The 23,973-nt window shown below is 33.1% G+C and overlaps 1 protein-coding gene across 2 annotated transcripts; it reads right to left on the reverse strand.

The window, feature by feature from the left end:
- Positions 1-12,262: 12,262 nt before the first annotated feature.
- Positions 12,263-17,755, reverse strand: LOC133672385 (phosphatidylinositol 3,4,5-trisphosphate 3-phosphatase and protein-tyrosine-phosphatase PTEN2A-like). Of its 2 annotated transcripts, none has more exons than XM_062092785.1 (14): positions 17,536-17,755; positions 16,926-17,285; positions 16,338-16,439; positions 16,194-16,250; positions 15,695-15,760; positions 14,730-14,906; positions 14,525-14,611; positions 14,350-14,414; positions 14,196-14,272; positions 13,736-13,782; positions 13,492-13,622; positions 13,185-13,254; positions 12,547-13,063; positions 12,263-12,394 (listed from the first exon to the last, which is right to left on the reverse strand). In XM_062092785.1, the coding sequence occupies exons 2-14, from the start codon at positions 17,265-17,267 to the stop codon at positions 12,333-12,335; spliced, it is 1,800 nt and encodes a 599-aa protein (XP_061948769.1). In that variant the 5' UTR covers positions 17,268-17,285; positions 17,536-17,755; the 3' UTR covers positions 12,263-12,332. The 2 variants fall into 2 exon arrangements, with proteins under 2 accessions (XP_061948769.1, XP_061948770.1); XM_062092786.1 differs by having other exon boundaries at positions 12,515-13,063.
- Positions 17,756-23,973: the final 6,218 nt, after the last annotated feature.

A 23,973-nucleotide genomic window follows, 5' to 3' on the forward strand; every position in this document is an offset into this window, starting at 1 on the left:
GCTCTTGACTTTCATTTTTTTTTGAGTTTTTTATTTAATTTTATAATGTTGTGTTTATTGACAATCGGTCTTTGTAATTTGTTTCTTTGTTTTTAATGTTTTGTGGGACAAGACTTCTTGTCATTCAATTGGTTCTTGATTTTGTAGAAATCTATTTGCTTTCATTGTCTGTATGAAATAAAAAATAAAAAAACTAAAATTAAATAAAAACAAGGAGGCAGCCTTGTATAGGGGTTTTGTCCTAGTGTTTTTTGAACCTTTTAGCTTGGGGATCAAGCGATTTAGTTCAAGATTCTATTTTATTTTCATTTTAATTCTTTTTTAAAAGAAAAAAAAGTTATTGAAAAATAACAAAAAAAAGAAAAAATTATTAGTTAAATAAGATTTCAATAACAAAAAAGGTTCTTTTTAGTATTAAAACAATAGAAACTTTTTTTTCATTATAAATTATAGTTTTATTTTTGTTGTTTATTGAATTTATTATAAAAAATAAAAGCTGTAATCTATAAATTATGTGAACAAGGGAAAAATATATTTTTCTATGATGTTTTGATGTATATTTAAACTTAAAAAGTTTTTCTATGGTGGTTTTTTTTAAAAAGAAAAGGGTTTACTATGCTTAAAAAAGAAAGGGAAAACATAAAATATACTATCAAACCATTGAGACATTATCAGTTTTGCACCCAAAATATTTTTTATATAAATTTTATTATTAATATAATAATTTATAATTCTAAAAGTTTTTGAGCCTTGATCTCGATGAAAAATAGGATAATTGTTTTTAAAAAATAATTAATTGCTTATCGTGGTTATTAATTCTTTAAGATTAACTAAATCTATATTTAAATTCAAACGTAACAACCCTGGAATTTGGATACAATTTCTTCTTAATTCTTCTTTATGATAATTGCAAAAACATTGTGATTACACACACACATAACAATAAATTCCTTTAAAGGATCATGCAATTTCAATTCTTAATAGTTTTACCGAAATTTTGGTAGAATTTCCTTTGTTTATAAACTATACTAAGTTACCGACAACTTCAAAATATATAGTTATTCAACATCACAATCATTTCCAAACATTATAAAATTCATTCCACTTTAACACAACTCATAATCACAAAGTATACATAATAAAAAGATGTATCCTTTGTACATTGGCCACTAATCATTTATTATTTGCACTTATTAACTCTTTTAATCACTCCAAGTTAGCTTTTTTGTTGAGGATTTCATTAAGAAGTGAGAGAAAAAAAAATCAAAGAACCCTAATCCTTTTCTTTATCCTTGTAGTTGGTGTCACGAGAGAGAATAAAAGAGTATTTATAGTGTCATTTCTTGTTATTTGCACATTGACCTTCATCTTTTAGTCACTTGTACATTGGCCACTAGTCTTTTATTATTTGCACATTGACCTCTCCCTTAGTCATAGTTTTGAAACCCGGCTCGGCCCGGCGGGTTGACCCCAAGCTGGAACTGGGTCGGGTATAAGAAAAAATAGAGAAGGGCAAAACCTGGGGTGACCTGGCGATTGGGCAATACTCGGTTAAAAACCCGGTTACAACCCGTTGACTTTTGTTTTTGTTACTAAAACAACGTCGTTTTGATTTAAAAAAAAAAGAATTGACCCGGTCGATCCGGTCAGAACCCGGAACTCAAGCCTTGGACCGGGCTGAGTTCAAAAACTATGCCCTTAGTCTTACATATTTATTTTGTTCCACCAAGTTTACCTTTCTAGTGATTTAGTACTATATTCACCTTTTTATCTTGTTTATATTAACTCTAATATAATTTAAACCATTTAATCATCGGGTTAAGGTTTCTTTTAAAACTATGGTGTTACATTCTCCCCTTCTTAATGAAAATTTCATCCTTAAAATTTAAACATCGTACCTAAATTTACAGATAATTCGGGATACCTTCTCCTCATCTCTGATTCTTCTCCAAGTCTCTTCCTCTACTTGGGAGCTTCTCCATAATACTTTTCATATGATTTTTTTTATTTCTAAGATCCTTTTCACTTCGGTCTAACACCCCTGTTGGTTTTACTTCCAAAGTTAGATCTTTCTTAACTTCTAAGGGAACCTAGGGTAGTGCTTGAGAATGATCTACTTTGGTTTTTTCTAGCAGTAAGACATGAAATACATCATGAATCTTGGCTAATTGTAGGGGTAAGGCTACTTTATATTCTACAAGTCCAATTCTCTTTTCAACCTTGAAAGATTTGATGTATCTTGGTGCTAACTTTCCTTTTATGCCAAAACATAGCATGTGTTTTCACAATGCAACTTTTAAAAACATTGTCTCCTGTATTGAACTCAAGAGATGTCCTCCTATTATCTATATAACTCTTCTGCCTATCTTGGGCCGCCTTCATCTGATCTTTTATAGTCTTAATTTTTTCGATGGTAACCTGTACCAGTTCTAGCCCAATCTCTTTCGTGTCACTAACCTCCTCCCAACACACTAGTGTTCAACATCCTTTTCCATATAAAGCTTTATATGAAGCCATTCCCATCATGGTGTGATAACTATTATTGTAGGTGAATTTTACTAGAAGAAGATGGTCTTCCCAATTACCTCCAAACTTCAATATACATGCTCTCAATAAATCTTCCAGCATTTGGATCTTCCTTTCAGATTGTACATGTAACTGAGGATGAAAAGCAATACTCTGATTTAATTTTGTCTCTAAAACATGTCGAATACTAGTCCACAAACAAGAAATGAACTTGAAATCTTGATCTAAAACAATTGAAACCGATACCCTGTGTAATCTCACTACCATGTTTACATACAACAATGTCAATTTATCAACAGAGTCTATCATTTTCATAGGCAAGAAAAGCACAAACTTTGTCAAATGATCTATAATGACCCAAACAACATCATTACCTTTTTTTCCTCTATGTAATCCCGATACAAAATCCATAGTGATATTCTCCAACTTCCATTCGGGAATTAGGAGTGGTTGCATAGGCCTCACTAGCTTTTGATATTCTACCTTCACCCACTAACACACACTGTATTTAGCTATATATTTAGACATTTTTTTCTTCAAATTTGACCACCAATAAAATTCTTTCAAATCTCTGTATATCTAAGAACTTCTTGGATGTATAACAAACCTGGATTTATGGGATTCCTTTAACACTTCACCTTTAAAGACTTTGTTATCAGGTAAATTGATTTGTTTGCTCATTACTATCATCCTATCTTTTAAGATCTAGAAAGGAATTTCAACTCATGATTTCACCTTGCTTCTTACATTATCTACTTTAATATCCTTTCATTGAGCTTCTTGTACTCCATCTCAAAATACAGACCACACCTTTAATTGGGTTAGCAAGGATCCCTCATATCCAACTTCCAATTAGAAGTTGATACTTTTTAACTTTGTTAATTTTTTCTTGTGCTAGTCCATTGGCTCATCCAACACTGCTTTGTTTTTGCAACTTAGTGAATCAACAATAACATTCACCCTTCTTGGATGACAATCTATCACATAATTATAATCCTTAATTAACTCCACTCATATTCTCTTTTGTATATTTAGTTTTTTTTATGACATCAAATGCCTCAAACTTTTATGATGAGTGAAAATCTGAAGTTAGGATCCATACAGATAATGCCTCCACACACTTAGGGTAAACATTACGACGACTAGTTCTAAATCATATACTGGGTAATTAACCTCATAAGATTTCAATTGTCTTGATACTCTCTCTTGTTGCATTAAAACACAACCAAGTCTTTTATTAGACACATCATTATAGACTATAAATCCTTCAAATCTTATGGGGAAGGTTAACATTGGGGGAAGTGGTAAGCCTTATTTTCAACTCCTAAAAGCTTTCTTCACAAACTCTTGACCATTGTCATTTAACATCTTTCCAGGCTAACCAATTTAAAGGGGTTTCTATCATAGAAAACCCCTCAATAAGTCTTTTATAATATCTTATCAAACTCAGAAAACTATGAATTTTAGTTACATTTGTGGGTTGTTCCTATTTCATCACAGCTTCAACCTTCCTCGAATACATAAATATCTCTTATGCAAATATAACATTTCCTAGAAAAACCACTTCTTTTATCCATAATTCACACTTACTTAATTTGGCATACAACTGATGATTCCTTAAAATTTGCAATACTTGTCTTAATTGTTACTCATGTTCTAAATATGAGTTTGAATAGACTAAAATATCTCTATAAATACCACATAAACTTATCTAAATAAGTTTGAAAGACTATTCATCATTTTCATAAACAGTGTTGATGCATTGGTCAATTTAAATGACATTACTAGGAATTCATACTAAATGTAGTCTTACGCACATCTTACTCTTTAATCCTAAATAATGGTACCTTAATCTTAGGTTTATGTTTGAAAATACCCTGACTCCTTTGAGTTGGTCAAACAGATCATCTACATGTGGAAATAAATATTTATTCTTCACTATTACTTTATCCAACTACCTATAATTTACAAAGAGTCTAAAAGTCCTTTCTTTCTTCTTCACAAATTGGACTAGAGCTATCCAAGATGAATTACCTGGGTGTATAAACCTTTTTATAGTAATTCTTGTAGCCGAATTTTTAACTCAACTACTTTTATTGGTGCCATTCCATACGATGGCTGAGCTATAAGAAAGGCACTGTGTAATATATTAAAAGGAACCTCCACTTTTCTTTTTAGGCGAAATCCTAGTAACTCTTCCGGGAACACATTCGAAAAACTCCTTAATAATGGGAAGATTTTTCAGCTTTACCCATCTCTTTTTGAATCTATTATAAGTAAGATAAGCCACACATTCTTTCCTCAACAACTTTCTAGTCATTATAGTCGAAATCACACAATTCAGCAGGACCTTCCTCTTATTTAAAGATCACTCTCCTTTTATCTATTCCTTGAAAAGTCATTTTCTTAGTAAAGCAATCCATTTATGCCTTATAAGTACTCAACCAACCATTTCTAATGGCATTAAATTCGCTACCATATCATGCCTTTCAATAGTAACCCTAATACTCGTGTATATATGATTCATAAATACAATAGCCCTTAAAGGTGTGCTAATTTAAAACCTATTTTCTAGTTTAAGTGGTTGTATATTTGGTTTACTTTCAATTTTTCTTGCTACAAAAGAATGTGTAGCACCAGGATCAATAAAAATAAATAAATATAATGATTTCTAATAGTAAAGTATCTGCTACTACATTAGGGGCAGCTCAAACATCCTCATGGGTTATGTGAAACACTCTACCCTAGGTCCTCTCCCCTTTTTCCCGAGGTTAACCTCTATTACCACTCGTTCTAGACTGTACTGGTTGAGTGAGTTTATTCAGAATGACTAATTGTTGATAACTTTGCATCATTTGTCTCTAATCCTAGACATACTCAATTTTTCAAGGGAAATCCTTTTTAAAATATTCTTGACCTCCATTATTTTAACATCCACAACCTAAATATAGGTAGTCCTACCATTTATATCCCTTTCGTCAATAAATGTAACATTGACTTAGCGATGTAGAATAGTCTTCGGGATGCCACTACTCACATCTAACACAATGAGGATAAGTAACGATCCTTTGTTATGAAACTTCTCCAGCAGAACTGTCCTTAGGGTTCAATTACCCCCAATTGATCCTCCATCTATACTCTGAAAAGGCCTAACAACTAATCTTCATTAACTTGTATCCCCTCTTCTCTTTTTGAATTGGCTAAACTGTCTTTATCTGTCTTTTTTAAAAAGAGATGGTCTAAAAAGGTTTACTCGAAGAGTTAAAATCCTTTCTTTTACCAAACCCAAATTGGCCTTGCTGATCCTCCCTAACACACTCTTCTAAAGCCTAAACTGCTTCTATTAGATCTTTCATCATCTTAAATCGTAATGCAATCAACCCCTGTTTTGAATCTTATAGTAAACCATCTTAGAATCTCTCAATCATATGTTATTCCGTAAAAACATAATGTAGGGAAAATATAGAGAGGTCATTAAACCTCCTCTCATAATCAAGCACCGACATGTCATCTTGCCTCAAAGCTAAAAACTCATGTTCTTTCATCTTATGGTGATATCTAGAATAAAATTAATTCTCAAACTCTACTCTATAATCACTTCATGTAACTCTATAGCCCTCTTTGATTGCAGTCTCCCACCATAACTTTGTTGTATCTAATAATAAAACTTAGCGGTATAGTCCACTTGTAAATCATCTAACACTTTTATTTAAAACAAGGTCTTCTCAACCTTTTTAATCCACTTCACATCCCATCTCTCTTATACTCTTCACAATCCGTACTAGGGTAACCACATTGTTTGTGGCTACCATGACCACTGGAGCTACTGAGGCTACGAGGGTTGATGTACTATTTATAGTGTCAACTATTGCCTTCACTAATTATGCTAGGAAAATGGGGTTAGTAAATAGAGTAGGAGCTCTCGTGGGTGCCACGTGTGGAGGCACAATCACTTACCTTTGATGGTATGATCTCTCTGGTTGTAACACCCAAGCTTGTCTAAAAGTGGTATCACCTTGGAGTCCAGATGACTTCTTCTACCTCGACCGAATAAATGTTGATGGCACATGAGAGGCGGTATCTACCAAGGGATTCTCCCCCTGAACCTCCTAATCCATAACCTGAACTCTCCTCCATACCGAAGTGGAATCCGTCCTCACACCATGCCTTGGGCAAACCATCCTATAACAATTCAACATCATCATTTTCTATAATAAATCATGAACCCAAATCAAGGCTTTGATACCAATTATAACAATCCCAAAATTTGAATACAATTTCTTCTTTATTTTTCTATATGATAATTGCAAAAATAGTCCATTTTCTAAATTTAAATTTCTTCACAACACTAATATACTCATCATTTAAAAATTTCTTGTTCACCCAAATTAAACTCTTTAATTAAGTTTCTTACCTTAAATGGATGTTAAGTCAAGTGAAGATTGTAAGAACAACATAAGTCTCTTTTAATCTCTTCAAAATCCTAACTCTCAAATTTTAAATTCTCATAACCACTCAAGTAGTCCTACTTTTTTTGTAATCATGTATTGACTCTTTTAATCACTCCAAGTTAGCCTTTTGTTAAAGATTTCATCAAGAAATGAAAGAAAAAAAAAATCAAATAATCCTAATTCCCTTTTTTTTCTCCTTGTGGTCGGTGGCATAAAAGAGAATAAAGTATTTACAATGCCATTTTCTTATTATTTGCATATTGACCCACATTTTTTTTTGTACTTTGTACATTGGCCACTAATAATTTATTATTTGCATATTGACCTTCACTTTTTAGTCATTTATAAATTGACCACTAGTTTTTTATTATTTGCACATTGACCTCTCCTTTGGTTTTATATCTTTATTTTCTTCCACCAAGTTCACTTTTTTAACGATTAGTACTACATTCACCTATTTTATTATTTTTACCTTATTTATATTTTCTCTAATTTAATTTAATTATCATGTTTTTTTTTTTAAACCAAGGTGTTACAGACAGAGTTTTCTTTAAAACAAGATATTCCTAAGTTATTGTCATTTACGGTCATATCAATATCACAGCCTTGTTTTGTCTAATCATCTTGTAATTTATCCATTCACAACACAAATCAAGAGTAAACATCCTCTACTCCATCAAGTAATCCATCCCAATCCATATAATAAATACATTCTAACTCTACAATAAATAACATTAACAATTATGCATATAAGAAACATTATAATTTATCCATTCACAACACAAGTCAAGAGTAGACATTCTCTCTCAATAGTTCACCACCCGTGATATTTATTTGTGAAATCATCTGCCTTCATCATGTCAAGATGAAAGTAAATCTCTCCTTAAGGTATATATCACACGATTCTCTAAAGAACATGTACCATTTTATATGTAATCCTACAGTTCCCAATAGTTTTTAATTAATATATATCTTACTCTTATTATTTATTATATCAACGTATCGATTTCTAGCACAATACCTTGAAAACTAACTCAATATTTTCTTAAAATATTATATCTTTATTACCTAGTAACCCTAAAATAGTCCTCAAATATTCCATTGAGTTGTTAAACAACTCCTTTAATGTATCTTCAATGTTATTCCAAAGATAACTTTTAAACTTTATACATCACACTATTAAAATAGCCTTAAATCACACATAAAATCGCTGCTGAAACAGTCAACATTTTAATACATTTAGATCATTAACCATAATTGGTTCAAACTCATTTAGGTTGTCAAAACCCTTTTCAAACTCAGTCCACACATAAATACAATTTGTTTGCTTAATTAGCCTCTAACACTATGAAGTTATGTTTACTAATATGCCCTATATTCTTATTATCCAATTATTAAATGAGTTCCTCTAACCTTCAGGTTTTTTCATGCAATTACACTTTCTTCCTCATGCTCATTAACATAAACCTCAAGGATATATTTTTCCTTATTTTTTATATAAACCAACATCTTGTCTTATACAATTATTCTCCTTAAAATGTTGACAAATCAGACAGTCAATCAAGTATCCCGACAATCATATGAAGTGACGCCGCTAGCTCCATTCAGAGCAGTTAGTCAAATCAAATATCTCGATCATCGGTCTCATTTATGCCCTACTAGCTCTACTCAGGGCAATTAATTAATCAAATGTCTCAGTCATTAGTCTTACTAATGTCACTAGCTCCTTCAATACAACTAGTCAATCAAATATCATAGTCATTATTCTCACTAACACTGCTAGATCCACTCAAGGTAGTTAGTCAATTAAACATCTCGGTCATCAGTCTCGATAATTCCACTAGCTCCACTTAAGACATCTAGTCAAATTAATCTTTCCATGAAATTTATATTTTGACAATTACATGTGTGTGTGTGTGTGTGTGTGTGTGTGTGTGTGTGTGTGTGTGTGTATCAAGTTCACTTTGTTAATTAAAATCAAGACATTATATATAAATGCATAAACTCATTTTCATATAACAACTATCGAATTTCACTCAAGTAACTCATTAATAACCTGATAGTCAGTCACATTGACATTACTAACTCCACTCAGGGCAACTAGTCAATCAACCTTTTCTTAATATTAACATTCATATAAATACATTCATATTTAAAGAATTTACAATTCTAAAAGCTTAAGAAATTCTATAAGCAAAAAAAGATGCAGTGCACCTACTTTGAGCCTGTGTACGTGTTACTGCTCTGTGCTATTATCATGTTCTCATAGTCTTCATTGTATCATCGGGGATATAATTATCATCAACAATGCATCTAATACATTGAATTCACTTATTATTCAATTATTATTTTCAAACTATTAACAAGGAAAATCCTTAAAATCCCATATACATACATATTTTTCATGTTTATATTTATTCTTATCAACTCAAATGTTAGAACCCTCAATTAACAACAATTCCAAGCAAATATTAGAAACTGATTAGTCCTAACTCGTTCAATCCACCTAACCCCAAACATTGTTTGGTGTTTTTATTGTAACTAAAGTTCTAGAACTTGGTTTTAAGCGTGACTTGTCTTTATGAAAAGTTAAGATATAGAGCTAAAACTATCATAAAGGAAGAAACACCTAGTGTTTACAGTAGCATAAGAAATTTATCCAGTTCTATATTGGTCTGGACCTTTCCTTAGTATTTAGCTCATATATAGAGTTATATAACTCTAAATTAATTAATAACATTCTCATTTGAAAGTGAACATTCATATGCATAACTTTTATAAAGAAAGTAACTCCACAATCCATCATTTTAAAGCTCAAAATCAATAATCATAATAGCACTAAAAATCTCTCCAGAGTTATGTTAATTTAAACCTTTACTTAGTTTTTAGCTTATATCTGAAGTTATATAATTCAATTTTAATCAGGAACAATTTCATTAAGCTAACATCCATATCTACAATTTTCATGAAAAAACCAATTCCAAATTAAATCATTTTCAAGCTTTAAATTTAGCTAGAAGTTGAATAGTGAAAACATTCATGGTCAATCTACATTCAAAATAACCCGTGGATTTTTCCTGAAATTTATTCCATGACTTGACATAACTTAACAAAACTAAGTTCAAGAGTACATTTCAATGACAATTACATACGTGGTTTAAGTTAATCTATTCTCCTCCTTAAATGGCCCATTTGACCGAACCACCCCAATAAGAGAATCAAAGTTCTCTTTGACATTTTTCATGAAATTTTCACGTAATCCATTCTTAAAACACATCTTTTCAGCGTTATGTATTTATTCCAATGCCATTTAATCAAGAACTTCAAATCAACTCCACCCTTATTACTTAGTTTCAGCCAAATCTAAGACTATAACCTTCTTGGATTCTTTTTTCCCCCCTTCTTGTTTCCATATATTAATAACATTATACATGGCCATATAACATGATGTCAACATAATTTCAACTAACCATTACAAGAAAATTTTATCATTCATTTTCTAAAAGTTTTGGCCAAATCATGGCATCTAACCTCCATGAAAATTTTTGGTTTCTAACACCTTTTCAAGCATCAATAATATCATTCACAATCAATTATCACATTTAAACCAACAAAACATCCAACTTTCAACTTTTTAAACCCTGGCTCAAATCATATAACACACCAACTTTTTAGTTCTTTTAACTTCTCATCAAAACAAGAAAAATAAAGCGTAAGAATCAATTACCCATATTTTTTTATAGCAAGATTAAGTGAATTTATAAAGCCATTTCCTCCATTTCTTCTTCCTCTTTTTCAAATGCAACCTTCCTCTCTTTTGGTTTCAAGCTTCCTCTCTTCATGTTTTATATTCTAACTTTTCAATCTTTCATTTTTTTCTCTCAAATTTATTTTTTCCTTTGAAGATTTGTGTTTCAAATCACCCAAAACCCTTTAATTTCATGAATTATCTCTAATACTTTCACCCTCTCAAGCTTGATCAAATTGAAAGTTCTACACGTTACTATAAAACCTGTCAGTTTGTGATTTTTTGTTTAAAAAAACTGAATTTTCTTATTCAATCTTTACATAAATTATATCAATTATTTTTTAAAATATATTTATTTTATATTTTCCACCCTTATTTATTTATCAGGCTTATTATCATTTTCACAGTAATGTTATCGATTTTTAACTGATGCTTACACTATCACTTTCCTTTTTGTACTATCATTTATTTTCTTTTCATCCCACTTTCATCACTCATCAGAGTGGGATAAACCCCCCATAAAAAATAATTTAAAATAAAATATGAAACCTAACTCTCAATCAACCCAATGTTGAAAAATAAAATTAAAAAATAATCAATTAAAAAAGGATATAAAAAAATTACCCAAGTCAACCCGAGTTTACTCATCAAACTCACAAATCAGGTTATTAGATTATGATAACCCAATAGAAAACAAATTGAAACAAATTATGAAACTCAATTCCTAATCAGTCAAATGTTAAAAGATGAAATTTAAAAAAAAATCAATAAAAAAACTCGAGTCAACTCATCAAACCCACGACTCGAATCACAAGAACAAGATAATCTAATAGAAAGTAAATCGAAACAAATTATGAAGCTTTATTCTTAATAAGTCCAATATTAAAAAATAAAATTAAAAAAAAAATAAATTAAAAAAGCTTAAAAAAATAAGCCCCGTTAAAAAAAAGAAGAAAAAGTACCATAACATTTAATAAACAGTGCCTTTGTGAGGAAGATATTATCAGTGAATTCACAAGCTCTTTTAAATTTTTATTAATTAATGTTAATTTCTCAGCACAACCTAAATTATTATATATGTTTAATTTACGTGAACTTTGTAATAAGGTGATAAAAGTAGATGGAGAAGTGTTCTAAGAATATTCGGAAAGGGATTTATGCGATTTTTAATTAGATATGGTGATATGGACATGTATAACCTACTTCTTTGGATCAGGAAGTATGCGTCTGTATAATTAAGTTTCCAAAAATAAATGACGTCAGAATATCTTATTTATAGCTGCAAATTTTTCTCAAATGCGAGCGCGTGCCATTACTAGCCAGAAATTTTAGGCCCTAAAGGAGGAAACCTACGCCAGTATTTATAAAAACTGGCATCATCACTCTGAATTTTCCTGTCCCACGATAATGGAAATTAATTTCTCTTTAATTTCCTGTTTGGCAATCCCTGTGACTAGTGCTTGTATATATTAACTGGTCTGGTCATGCATTTATTTGGAAAAAACATGAAGAAACTTCCTTTTCATGAATCAATAGATTAACTTCAAGACTTGAATATGTATTGGCCAATTCATGACGCATTCGTCAAGCAGTATCAAAAGCCTTCATCAACATAATTGAGTAATGGAAACAGAAGTCAAAAGGAGAGATTTGAGGCAATATGCTGTTGCTGCAAGGAAAATGGTACAAACTTTCAGGGTTAATGACATAACAAATTAAGGGAACGAAAACAACGAATTCAATATACTTATCTAACTTGCGAATTTGCAGATCCTCACAATTTACTCACGTGAGGGGTAAACCTTACAATGCGTCACTCACTTTCATAGTCTTCATCTCCGAAAGTGAAAACAGATGCATCAGCAGCAATTGCTTTGATGTCACTGGCTCCTCCAGAGTCCAGGTGACGGATCTCGATGCCAGGGGCAGGGTTCCCAGCCCCGCCGGCAGTTGGTTCCTTAGAAGCATTTATCTGTGAAGGTTCATGACTTCTGAGTGACAGTTGCTCAGCTGCTTGTGTTAAGTTCCTCATTTGTTCTGTTGTGGTGTTAGATGCATGATCGGGATGAGCAAGTCCAATTCCAGAAGCAGCTTGAGCTTGCTTGCTCTTTGAAACCCCAGTTTCCTCTCCCTCACTGTCTGAGAATACATCATCATTCTCAGCTATGTCACTTCTGTTGGAATGGCCTGCAACTCCACCATCTGTGGCTGCAACATGACCTGAGCTAGTAACATCAGATCCCTTGCAGGCCGAATCAACTTCAGACCTTGCAGGTAAAGTTCCATCATAGTCTACCATCACAACTTCAACCTGGAAACCTGGAGAAGGCAGTTTTCTCTGCAAAGAAGAGCCAGAAAATCATCAAAAGCAAGTCTAAGAAATAGAGTAAGCTATCTATCTCTTGCTGCATGATGTAACAACTAAATAAGTAGACCAGAAAGATTGAATTATTAAATACCTTGTCAAAACCATCAAGATCAGAGCCATTTAAAATTTTTCTATTCTCTGTCATCGTAGTATTTAACCAACTGAATTATGAAAAAAAAAGAAAAAAAAGAATTAATCCTCAAGAATTGGAGTTATGAATAACAAAGCTATAAGCAAGCAAATGGGACCTGTAAACATTAATGACGAGAAAAAATTTATCAATTTTGGCTTATCAATTGATTAGAGTGCATTGGATAGAGGTAAATTCTTTCAGCTTATTTCTTCACAAATGTTAAGTTGCGAACAGATACATGTTTAATGTGTGGATGTTCACAAACCAGTAGAAATCTCCTTGGCGATCATGAAAATGGATCTTAAAGTCCCCGGCCAGCTCTGTTAGACCTAGCTCCATTGGTAGAGCAAAAACTACCATCTTTTTCTTAGGTGCACGGATCCAGAAATCTTCTGGCTGCGGAAGTGTGTTTGAGAAAATTTGATGAGAAATTTAAAATTAGTTTGGACAAAGTAACAAATAACACCAACAATTGAGACCATAGCCAAATAAATTCAATAAATACCTACCATTAAATCCTTGGTTTTTGGATGGTTTCTGGTTGAGAACAGAATCCCTGTGAGAAATAAGGAAAAGCATCTCTGGTTATGCTATCATCCATACACGAGTAACCAAGAGACAAGAAAAAGTATCATGTAATAATAAAACCTTCCTCGCATAAAACAAGTCTTCTATTGCAAATTTTAGTGATAACAAACAAAAGCAGTAAAATCAGTGTTAGCACTAAAATGGGTTTTGCTTGAAGATTAGTAAACATATTTATACACAAAGCCAAATCACTTATGTAGGCAGGTCAGAATGTGTCAGGGACATTATGGGGCAAACACATTACAAGTACAATAAAAATAATTGACAAATGAACGACTCTATGAGTAGGACTTGTTATCATGCATGTTTATGTGATCATTGAGACATCTCCAATGCAGCTCAACTGGTGGAAAGATGAATTTGCTGCAGGAAAAAGCATACCACTGTTGTTAGAGATAGTAATAGAGGGCCTTATCCAATACGGACATTGGTGAAGCCGGAATCCCCTAAGCATGCACCTGTCAATGACAACTTGAGTAACCAAGTAAAGCTAACTTTTAAAAAGTGTGTTAAAGAAGAGGGACCACAGTTACACCTTCGTTCGGGCTGATTTTCTCCATTGAAATATGTTAAGATCCGCTCGAAGTATTTGACATACCTCTGGTTATAGCAGAAAATAATTACTTTCATGGAATGCAAATAAAAGCAACCCCATCAAAGTCACAAAAACACACTCCTTAACAAGCATTACAAAAATGAAATTCACTAACAATCTGACTTGGAAGAACTAGAGCCTTCCCATCCACACATCTTTTCTGGTTGAAGTATTCAATGGCCTCCTCAGCAGTTGGGAAGAACTGCACAGAAAAGGAAAATGAAATAAGAATATGATTGAAAGAAAAGAAACCTACAGAACAAAGGAAACAACTGAGTTTCTCTAAGCAGAGAGATTCTTAATGAAATACCGGAAGGCACCTTAAGGAAAAGGAGAAGGCTACATATCATTAAACCTGTCCTGCCCATTCCAGCTTTACAATGAACAACCACCACATTTTGAATGTCTTCTTTCAACCAGGAGTATGCACTTTGACAAAATGATGTTATTAGTTGAAGAGGAGGGCAATTATGGTCATCAAATGGGAAGCACGCTACCTGGAAAAGATCTGAAAGAAATACTTAGAAAAATCCCAAATACAAATATTGAAAAAAAAATTAATGCATTGTTAAACTGGTCCATCCCACCCTCAACCCCTATTGACTAAGTTATTCAAATTCAAACAGCCATGCAAGGCGGCAGAATAGTATATCACCTAAAAGGTTTTAACACTGTTCCATTTTGGGAGCAATAGATTTCAATTATACCTAAACATAAAAAATCAAAATTAATACTTTGGAAAGATATTGTCATTGACAGGTCACAGTTTATACTAGCCAAGATAATTCTTATCTCTTAAATATGTTTACAATATCATGGCATCCACAAAACATATACATTACAATTTCTTCATAACAGAAACAAACATGATGTCAATTATTTCTTATCACGTGACTTGAATAGCTAGGAAACCCTTAAAAACTCACCAACAAGAGAATTTTAAGAAAAAAAAATGATAATAATAACCAAGAGCATCAGGACAGTGGTAATGTGTTGCTGGAAGAAATTATGCTGACAGTGTTTTTAATAAATGGATTTTGTTTTTAATCTACAAATGAAGATTAAAAAAAGTCCTCCAGTCTGTATAACAAGTAACCAAAAATCAGTATTGAGATCAATACAAAACCAGGAATGACTTTTGGGAGCCATTGATATCAGGAACAAACAAATTAGATTGGACAGCAGAGAGTTTTAATCTTTTTCAGATCCATTGTAATGTTAGGCTTTGATGTTGATATCCAAGACAATCAGAATACATAAATACAAATGAAGAGGAAAACCACACCTTTCCTCCAAATCGTGATGCATCATACAATCTCTCTGAACAAAGATTGTATACCTTGTACTTTCCCTGAACAAAAATCATGATAATATCAGCAAAATGGGATTCCAAAACATAAAAGCCTGGCTTAATGCAAAGCAGATTCTTTACAGGTGAATCCATGAACCATAATAGGCATACAAAAACAATGGATGTAATATATCCTGAAACTAATACAGCAGACTAAGACTATTGGTTGGTATAAGACAGTGATTTTAAAGAGAACGCAGGTTGTTCAGGATCAGAACTGTAACAAACAGCACCTAAAGCCATTACTCCATAATCACACCATCTTTAAGGTACATCCAGATTCAAAGTTCCTAACTTTACAGTTTAAACTAATCAATCAGAAATTTTGAACCTTTTTATATAAATAGATGACAGTTTTTTCTTCTACCTCATAAATTGTTACCACATTCTCTTACTGTCACGCATCTAGTCAGAAATTAAAACAAGGTCATACCTTATGATGGGTCTCAAAAAACTTTATCACTTCTTCCATGTGATTTCGATAGAATCCCTGTATCGATTTTCAGTTCATAATTGTTTAGAAGATAAATTAAACTTCACAATGAAATTGTGAATGCGTACTGGAAAATGTTTTCACCTCAAAGAATCCAAAAAGTCCAGAGCTTATATCACCAGCAGGAAAACCCATAGCAATTATGTTCTCAGTGACATAAGCCATATCCAAATCGAATCCTCCCTCCTGTATATATGTGATGATGCAATCAACATTACTTTTGGTGAAAACGTAGATATGCATGTCAAAAGTAAAACATGAAGAATGCTTGCTAGGCTGTTTCATGCAAGAGAAGGCAAGGGAATCAATAACCTGACCTGTGAGAAAAATATTAGAAGCAATAACTATCCAGAAAATAAATACATGAAAAACAAATGTAGGATTTTGATCGATCAATCTTCAGGTACAAGATAATAAATGTACAATAAAGAATCAAGTCCACCAACAGGGCAAGTTTGATTTGCTTATATTATGACCGTTTAAATATTTACTCATCGGTAAATGATTTGGCTTTGTAAGCTAACTAATTTGAATACATTTTCATTGATGCCGAACACTTTTAAGACAAAACAGAGTGGTGAGAAAAATTTAAATTGCCATGAAATCCATTATTCAGCTATAACTCAAACAGAAATTAACGTGTCAGTAACAGCAGCAACATGGGTGAGCTACCTGGTATCTCCGTTTATTTTGAGAAACAACATGGCGCGCCTTGACCTGCATGGCCTTCACAGCATTTCGAGACGAATCAACCAAACCTTTAGTGAATGATTCAAAAACACCACTTTGCGTAGATGTTGTGTTGCCTTGACTACTCTCCTCGGTATTAGGAAGCAGCGATCCAAAGCCACTGGTAAAACGAGAAAATGCAGAAATTCCAAAACCTTCAGTCTCCGAATTCGAACTCGAACTATGATTTCGGATGGCCGCAGCCATAGAATGTTGTTCCAGATTACGAGAGTCTTTGTTAGAAGATTCAACAACAGGAGGTTGAGTAGATGGGTCAGGATCCATTGTGTCGTCACCTATAAACTGCGAAAGAAGGCCGAGAATGAACGAAAGGAAGCCATTCAGTTTCAAAGCTATGATAAATCTGAAGAAGACCAAAAAGAAAAACAACCCTTCTCACTAGCATTTCATAATCAAAACTAAAGAAAGAAATGTAAAAGATCAATCCATTATGGATATGGGGTGGCTTCATTTTGATAGAGGAAACACAATGAGATCTGATGACTGCCTAGCATTTTAGCAAAATCAAACAAGATTCTCTCACATTACTCACCAGATTTTATAAAAGTATTGGCTTCTCCTCTCTTCTCTTCTTGCCTGTTCACATTAAATCACATCTCTCTCACACGCATATCATAATCGAAGACGTGACGTATTGTTTTGCCGGGTGGCTATCAAGTATCAAACAGACGCCATTGGATCCCTTGGGTTCTGGTTCGGAGGCAAACAGAGTTGGACTCCTTCAATTTGGATCGGGTCCATTTTTGGAAAGCAACCAAACGCTCATATTTAAACCTTGTTTTTTTTTTACTCATGTTTTGTATTCAAACACCTACAATTAACCTTCAATAATTACTATTTAATTTTATTATCCATAACTATAATCTATTCAATCTTTCTGCTAAACAAATTTATATATTTACTTTTATACTATATAAAACAAAATGAGTTTGTTGTAACTTGATTTTCACCCCTGTTTCAATTACTTCTTTTATTATTTTGTTTAAAAAAAATGTAAAATTATAAAAATTTCCATGAAAAATACATTTTTGACGCAATTAGACCATTTTTTATTTTAATATTTTTCTTATCATTTTAATGAGTTTTCATTGTAACTTGATATTAACTCTTGTTTTGATCATTTTTTTATTATTTTAGTTTTAAAATATAAAAAGTGAAAAAATATAAGAATTTTCAAGGAAACTGCATTCTTGACACAATTAAGTCAATTCTCAGTCATTTCATAATTTTAACTTTTTTTTATCATTTTCGTGTTAACAAGATATCAAATGTTGAGGTATTAAAAAAAAAAACAAAGAGGATTTTGATAAAAACAAATAATATTTTTCTTTTTCACGTCCATAACACAATCGAGAATTAAGATAAGGTGGTTAATCATGAGCTATGACTTGCATTGACCAAGTATAACCAAGAATTGTATTAGTTAAGTAAAAGAGTGTTAATAATGCTAGCAATTTGGCTCAATGCAAAATATACGATCAATTGAGCTTAATATAGTGGTTAAGTCATAATCATTTAGAGGATAAATGATTATATTATTGGCAAAATACACCTACCTTGATTAAAAAGACAAAACTATATCCTTATAGCTATGGATTACTTCACTGGATATGTTAAAGCTATCACTTATTAATCGATCAATCAAGAAACAAATATCAAATTTATCAAAGAACAAATCATCCACATGTTTGGACTCCTATAAACTATTACTGCTAACTAAAAATCAGTATTTACTAGGGAGGATATGAAACAATTTACACAGGAGCATGGATTCAAAATAGTCCATTCTACTCCATATTATATCCAAGTCAATAGGTAAACATAATCAACCAATAAAACTCTGATCCTTAACATTCAAAAACTGGTTTAAAATAATCTTAAAACTTAGCATGATGCTTTATTAGAAGTGCTATAGGAATATAGAATTTCATAGAAGACTACTTTAGAAACCTTAATATTTATCCTAACATATAGCTATTATGTCATGTTACTTGTGTGTTGTTCTAGGATTAAGACAACACAAACACCTAAAAGGAGGTGAATTAGGTATACAAAGTAAAACTATAAATTGAAATTGTTTTACCTAATAACATGTAATTCTAAACACTCAATCAAAACAGAAGCAATAAACAATATAAATATGATAATTAAAGAGTGAAAGTTTAGAGAAATTGCACCAAGATTTACAAAGGTTCGGCAAACTGCCTATTCCTTTCATTGAACTTCCATTCAAGAGTTTCACTATCACACATCGGTTTTCTTATTCGGTGAAACCTAACTGTTACACAATCTTTTGACAGGTGCAAGATCAAACCCAATCTTTTTGTGGGTTTAGGATCAAATTATTACCCCTAAAATTTTTACGGGCTAAAGACTAGAAAAACTTTCATCAATACTTGTTGAAGGATAAGTATTAAACCACTCATAATTTTATCTCTAGAGGACTTTTCCAAGTGTTTAGAGTGTTACTTACACTTTCCACAATATACTCTCTCAGTAGAGTTAATTAAAATAACAATTAAACTTTTTAGGAAAAATTTTGTCAATTCACATCTAACCTTGTTTTTGAATGATTACAAGTGAAACAAATGATGCTATAGGTTGTTTTTTTAGAGGTAGTATGCTTATATTTTTTTTCTTAAGAGTTTCACACTTGTTTTGGGCAAGTAAAAGGCTATTTACATGCTTAGAAAAGACACTAATCATTAGACAAAGTTTTATGTTTGTTAGTAGAATCAGTTAGACCATTTTATAATTGATTAAATCATTTTTTAAGAACCTTAAGAGTTTCTGGAATTTTTCCAGAAACAGACTAGCTGTTTTGAGTAACGGTCAGACCATTTCTCAAAATGGTTGGACCGTTTTGGCTACTGCCTTGTTGTTTCCCAAACGGTCAGACAGTTTTAGCTACTGTCCAGATTTTGTCCTATTTTTGTATTTGATCTTTTCTTGGTTTTTTTTTATTTCTTTTGGGTTTGTTTAGGTTGTGTGGGTATTATAAGATGTCCTAAATAAGTCTAATGTTATCTAGGAAAACCCTATTACAAAGTCTTGATAAGCGAAGTCGATAACTGTTATGTTTATAAGTTCTTCGTTCTTGACCTTCACAAATTTTTTCCTTGCTTGTTTAATGATTTATTAAATGATATAAACCCATATAAATCATCGCAAAGGTTTGTGTACCACAACATTGTTAGGATTATGGATGATTGAAGAAGTATACGTGAACTGAGATGAATGGAAAATTGTATTATTCAGCAAGAACTCTTGGCTTTATATAGCCTCTAATACATGATACCAGAATAACAGAAAAGTAACAAACTCTAATAGAGAGATTGCTAACTAGAACTCTTCCTTCTAGTTTGTTATTTATTCTAACAGACTCTAACAACCAGAATATGGTTCACGAGAAGACTCCTTCATTCCATCCCTTAAACTAAATGCTTATGAAGCAATTAGTTTATATTATGGTAGTATTTCACATACTCCCAGTAACTTCCGAAGCTTTTGAAACACTTCGAACTTTAATGGCTTGGTCATTATATCTGCGATTTGATCCTGACTCCCACAATGAATTAACTCAATTATACCCTTCTTAGTAAGGTTTCTTAAGAAATGAAACCTCACATCAATATGCTTACTGCGACCATGCATTATAAGATTTTTAGACAACTTAATAGTTGAACTATTATCGCACATTATGGTTGTACAACCTTCATCTGAGTGTCCCAGTTCCTTTAAAATTCTCTTCATCCATACTCCTTGACAGGCACATACTACTGCTGCCATGAATTCAGCTTCCGTTGTTGACAAAGTCACAATAGGCTGTTTCTTCGAACACTATGAGACATCACTTGAACCCATCAGCAAAACATAACCAGATGTGCTTTTCCTGTCTTCCATATCGTCAGCATAATCACTATCCGTGAATGCTAACAACTCTCCTTCTCCCCCCTTTTATAATGAATCCCATAGTTCACAGTTCCTTTTAGATATCGAAAAGCTCTCTTAGCTGCTTGTAGATGAATCTCCATAGGTCTCGTCATGTATCTACTTATGAGGCAAATAACGAACATCATGTCGGGTCTTGTAGCAGTAAGATACATTAAGCTACCCACTAACTGTTTGTAGTAGGTTTCATCAACAGTATTTTCATCTTCATTTCTGCTTATCTTGAATCCTGGAACTATTGGACTTCCTACCAAATTACTTTCCATCATACCAAATCTTCTCAAAACCTCCAAAGCATACTTCCTTTGACATATATAAATGCCATCAGACTTTTGTAACACCTCAATTCCAAGGAAAAACCTCATTTTTCCCAAGTCAGTCATATCAAACTCCCTTAACATAGAGTTTTTAAAATCAGATAACATTACCTCATCATTTCCAGTAAAGATTAAGTCATCGACATAGATACTCACAATAATGATTCTTCCTTCTTGGGTTCTTCTTGTACATAAGGTCTGCTCACTTTCGCATCTCTGAAATCCTTCGCTAATGAAATGTGCTTCAATTCGACTAAACCAAGCTCGTGGAGCTTGTTTCAAACTATACAGTGCTTTGTGTAGTTTGTAAATCAGATGCTCGCTCCCTTTCTTTTCATATCCTCTTGGTTGCTCTACATAAACATCTTCACTTAAACTCACTATGAAGGAAAGCCGATTTGATATCCAGCTGAGAAATCATCCAATTTTTTTGCCCAGCCAAAGCGATAATCATTCGTACTGTATCCATTCTTGCTACTGGGGTAAACACTTCTGTATAATCTACACTATATTTTTAAGAATACCCTTTTGCCACCAACCGAGCCTTGTATTTATCGATTTTCCCATTCTCATCGTATTTGGTTTTATAAACCCACTTCACCCCTATTTTTTTTGTTCCCGCTGGTAATTCAGTGAGTGTCCACGTTTTATTCTTCTCAATAGATTCAATTTCATTGTTCATAGCCATCCTCCAATCTGTACTCTTCACAGCTTCTTCATAAATCGAGGGATATGTTGACATCTCAAGTGCCATATTTGTTTCATCCTCATACAACCCTTCACCACTGACATAATCTCCCATCCACCTGGGAGGCTGCCTACCACGTAATTGTCTTGAGCTTCTTTCTTCAAGCTGCATGATTTCACTGTCCCTCACTCTCTCGTCACATTCTCTGGAATTTATTCTGTCACCCTCTTCAATTTCACTATCTCTTACTCTCTTATCACCCTCTCTGCAATTAATTGTTTCAACTCTCGTATCACAGGCTTCTTCATCACCTTCTTTGCAACCTTCTCTGCAACCTTCTCTGCAATTATTTCCACCAGGTTGTTCTGCATCATCAATATCATCTCCTCTGTTTCTATTTTCCCTCGCCCTTTCTTCATCCTCATCATCCCAGTCTAAATTTTCCACTGATTGTTGGTCACAGCTCTCACCCCATTTCCACAACTTTTCTTCTTTAAAAATTACGTATCTACTCACGATAATTTTCTTTGCAACAGGATCAAAGAGTTTGTAACCTTTTGACTCCTCACTAACCCCCAATAATACGCAAGTAATGCTTCTGTTGTCAAGCTTTGTTCTTCTCTCTTCTGGAACATGAACGTGTGCTATGCAACCAAAAACCCTAAAATCATCTACCAAGGGTTTCATCTCACTCTAAGCTTCCTTTGGTGTAACATCCCTTACTGCCAACGTGGGGCACCTGTTAAGAACATAAAAAGCCCAGTTTACAGCCTCTGCCCAGAAGGTTTTGGGAATGTTTTTATCAGATAACATGGATCGAACCATGTTCATTACGGTTCTGTTGTTCCTCTCCGCTATATCGTTTTGTTGCGGGGTATAGGCAGTTATCTTCTGCCTCTTAATCCCATTGTGTTTGCAAAATTCGTTGAATTCATTGGAAATGAATTCTCCTCCTCTGTCAGTGCGAAGACATTTAACAAACAAACCTGTTTGTTTTTCAGCCATGGACTTAAAGCTTTTAAATGAACTGAAGGCCTCTGACTTCTCTACCAGAAAATATACCCAGGTTTTCCTACTATAGTCATCTGTAAATAGCAGAATATACCTCTTGTTGCTGTTGGATGTAGGGGTGATCGGCGCACAAATGTCAGCATGAATGAGTTCCAGTTTCTGAGATGCTCTCCAGGTGTTTTTCTTTGGAATGGGATCACAGTGTTGCTTCCCTTTTAAGCAATTAGTGCAGGTGACATTTGAGGTTGAGAGTTGAGGAAGACCACGCACCATGTTCCTGTATGATAGAGTTCTTAGGCCTTTGTAACTCAAATGTCCATACCTTCGATGCCAAAGATGGCACAAATTTTATGTTCCTGTGTGGAAGCATTGATCAGCTTGTTTTTTAGAAGAAGATTGGGAATCAGGCAACAAAATGAACATCCGATTTATGCTCATGGTGGTTTGAATTATTAATCCCCTTTTTGGATGGAATATCTTGCAGGTTCCACCTTTGAATAAGATATCTAACCCTCTTTCTTGCAACTGGCCTATGCTCAAAAGGTTATTTCTCAAATCGGGGACATAATATACTTCAGCAATAACATGATTGATTCCAGTCAGCAGTATCTTCACACTTCCTTTACCCATTACATTCATCCTTGTGTTATTCCCCAACTTCACAGAATGTTGAAATTCTAAGTTGAGATCACTGAACATGGCTTTATAACCACACATGTGGTTAGAACATCTTGAATCAAGAAACCATGCATCTTCTCTTCTGGCTTGATGTTTCTCTACATAAGCCATCAAAAGCATTTCCTCCTCCTTATTAAGCTCTGCATAAAGTGATTCTTTGTTCACAGTGGGACATTAATATTGGAAATGTCCAAGTCGATGACATCTGTAACATTGAATTGTTGCTTTATTGAAGTCTGTTCGTCCTCTGCCTCTTCCTCTTCCTCGATAGGAAATTCGACCACGACCTCTGCCTCCTTCATATGTCACCTTCAGAGCTTGTTCC

Source organism: Populus nigra, chromosome 14 (genome assembly GCF_951802175.1).
Source record: "Populus nigra chromosome 14, ddPopNigr1.1, whole genome shotgun sequence".
Taxonomy (NCBI): Eukaryota; Viridiplantae; Streptophyta; class Magnoliopsida; order Malpighiales; family Salicaceae; genus Populus; species Populus nigra.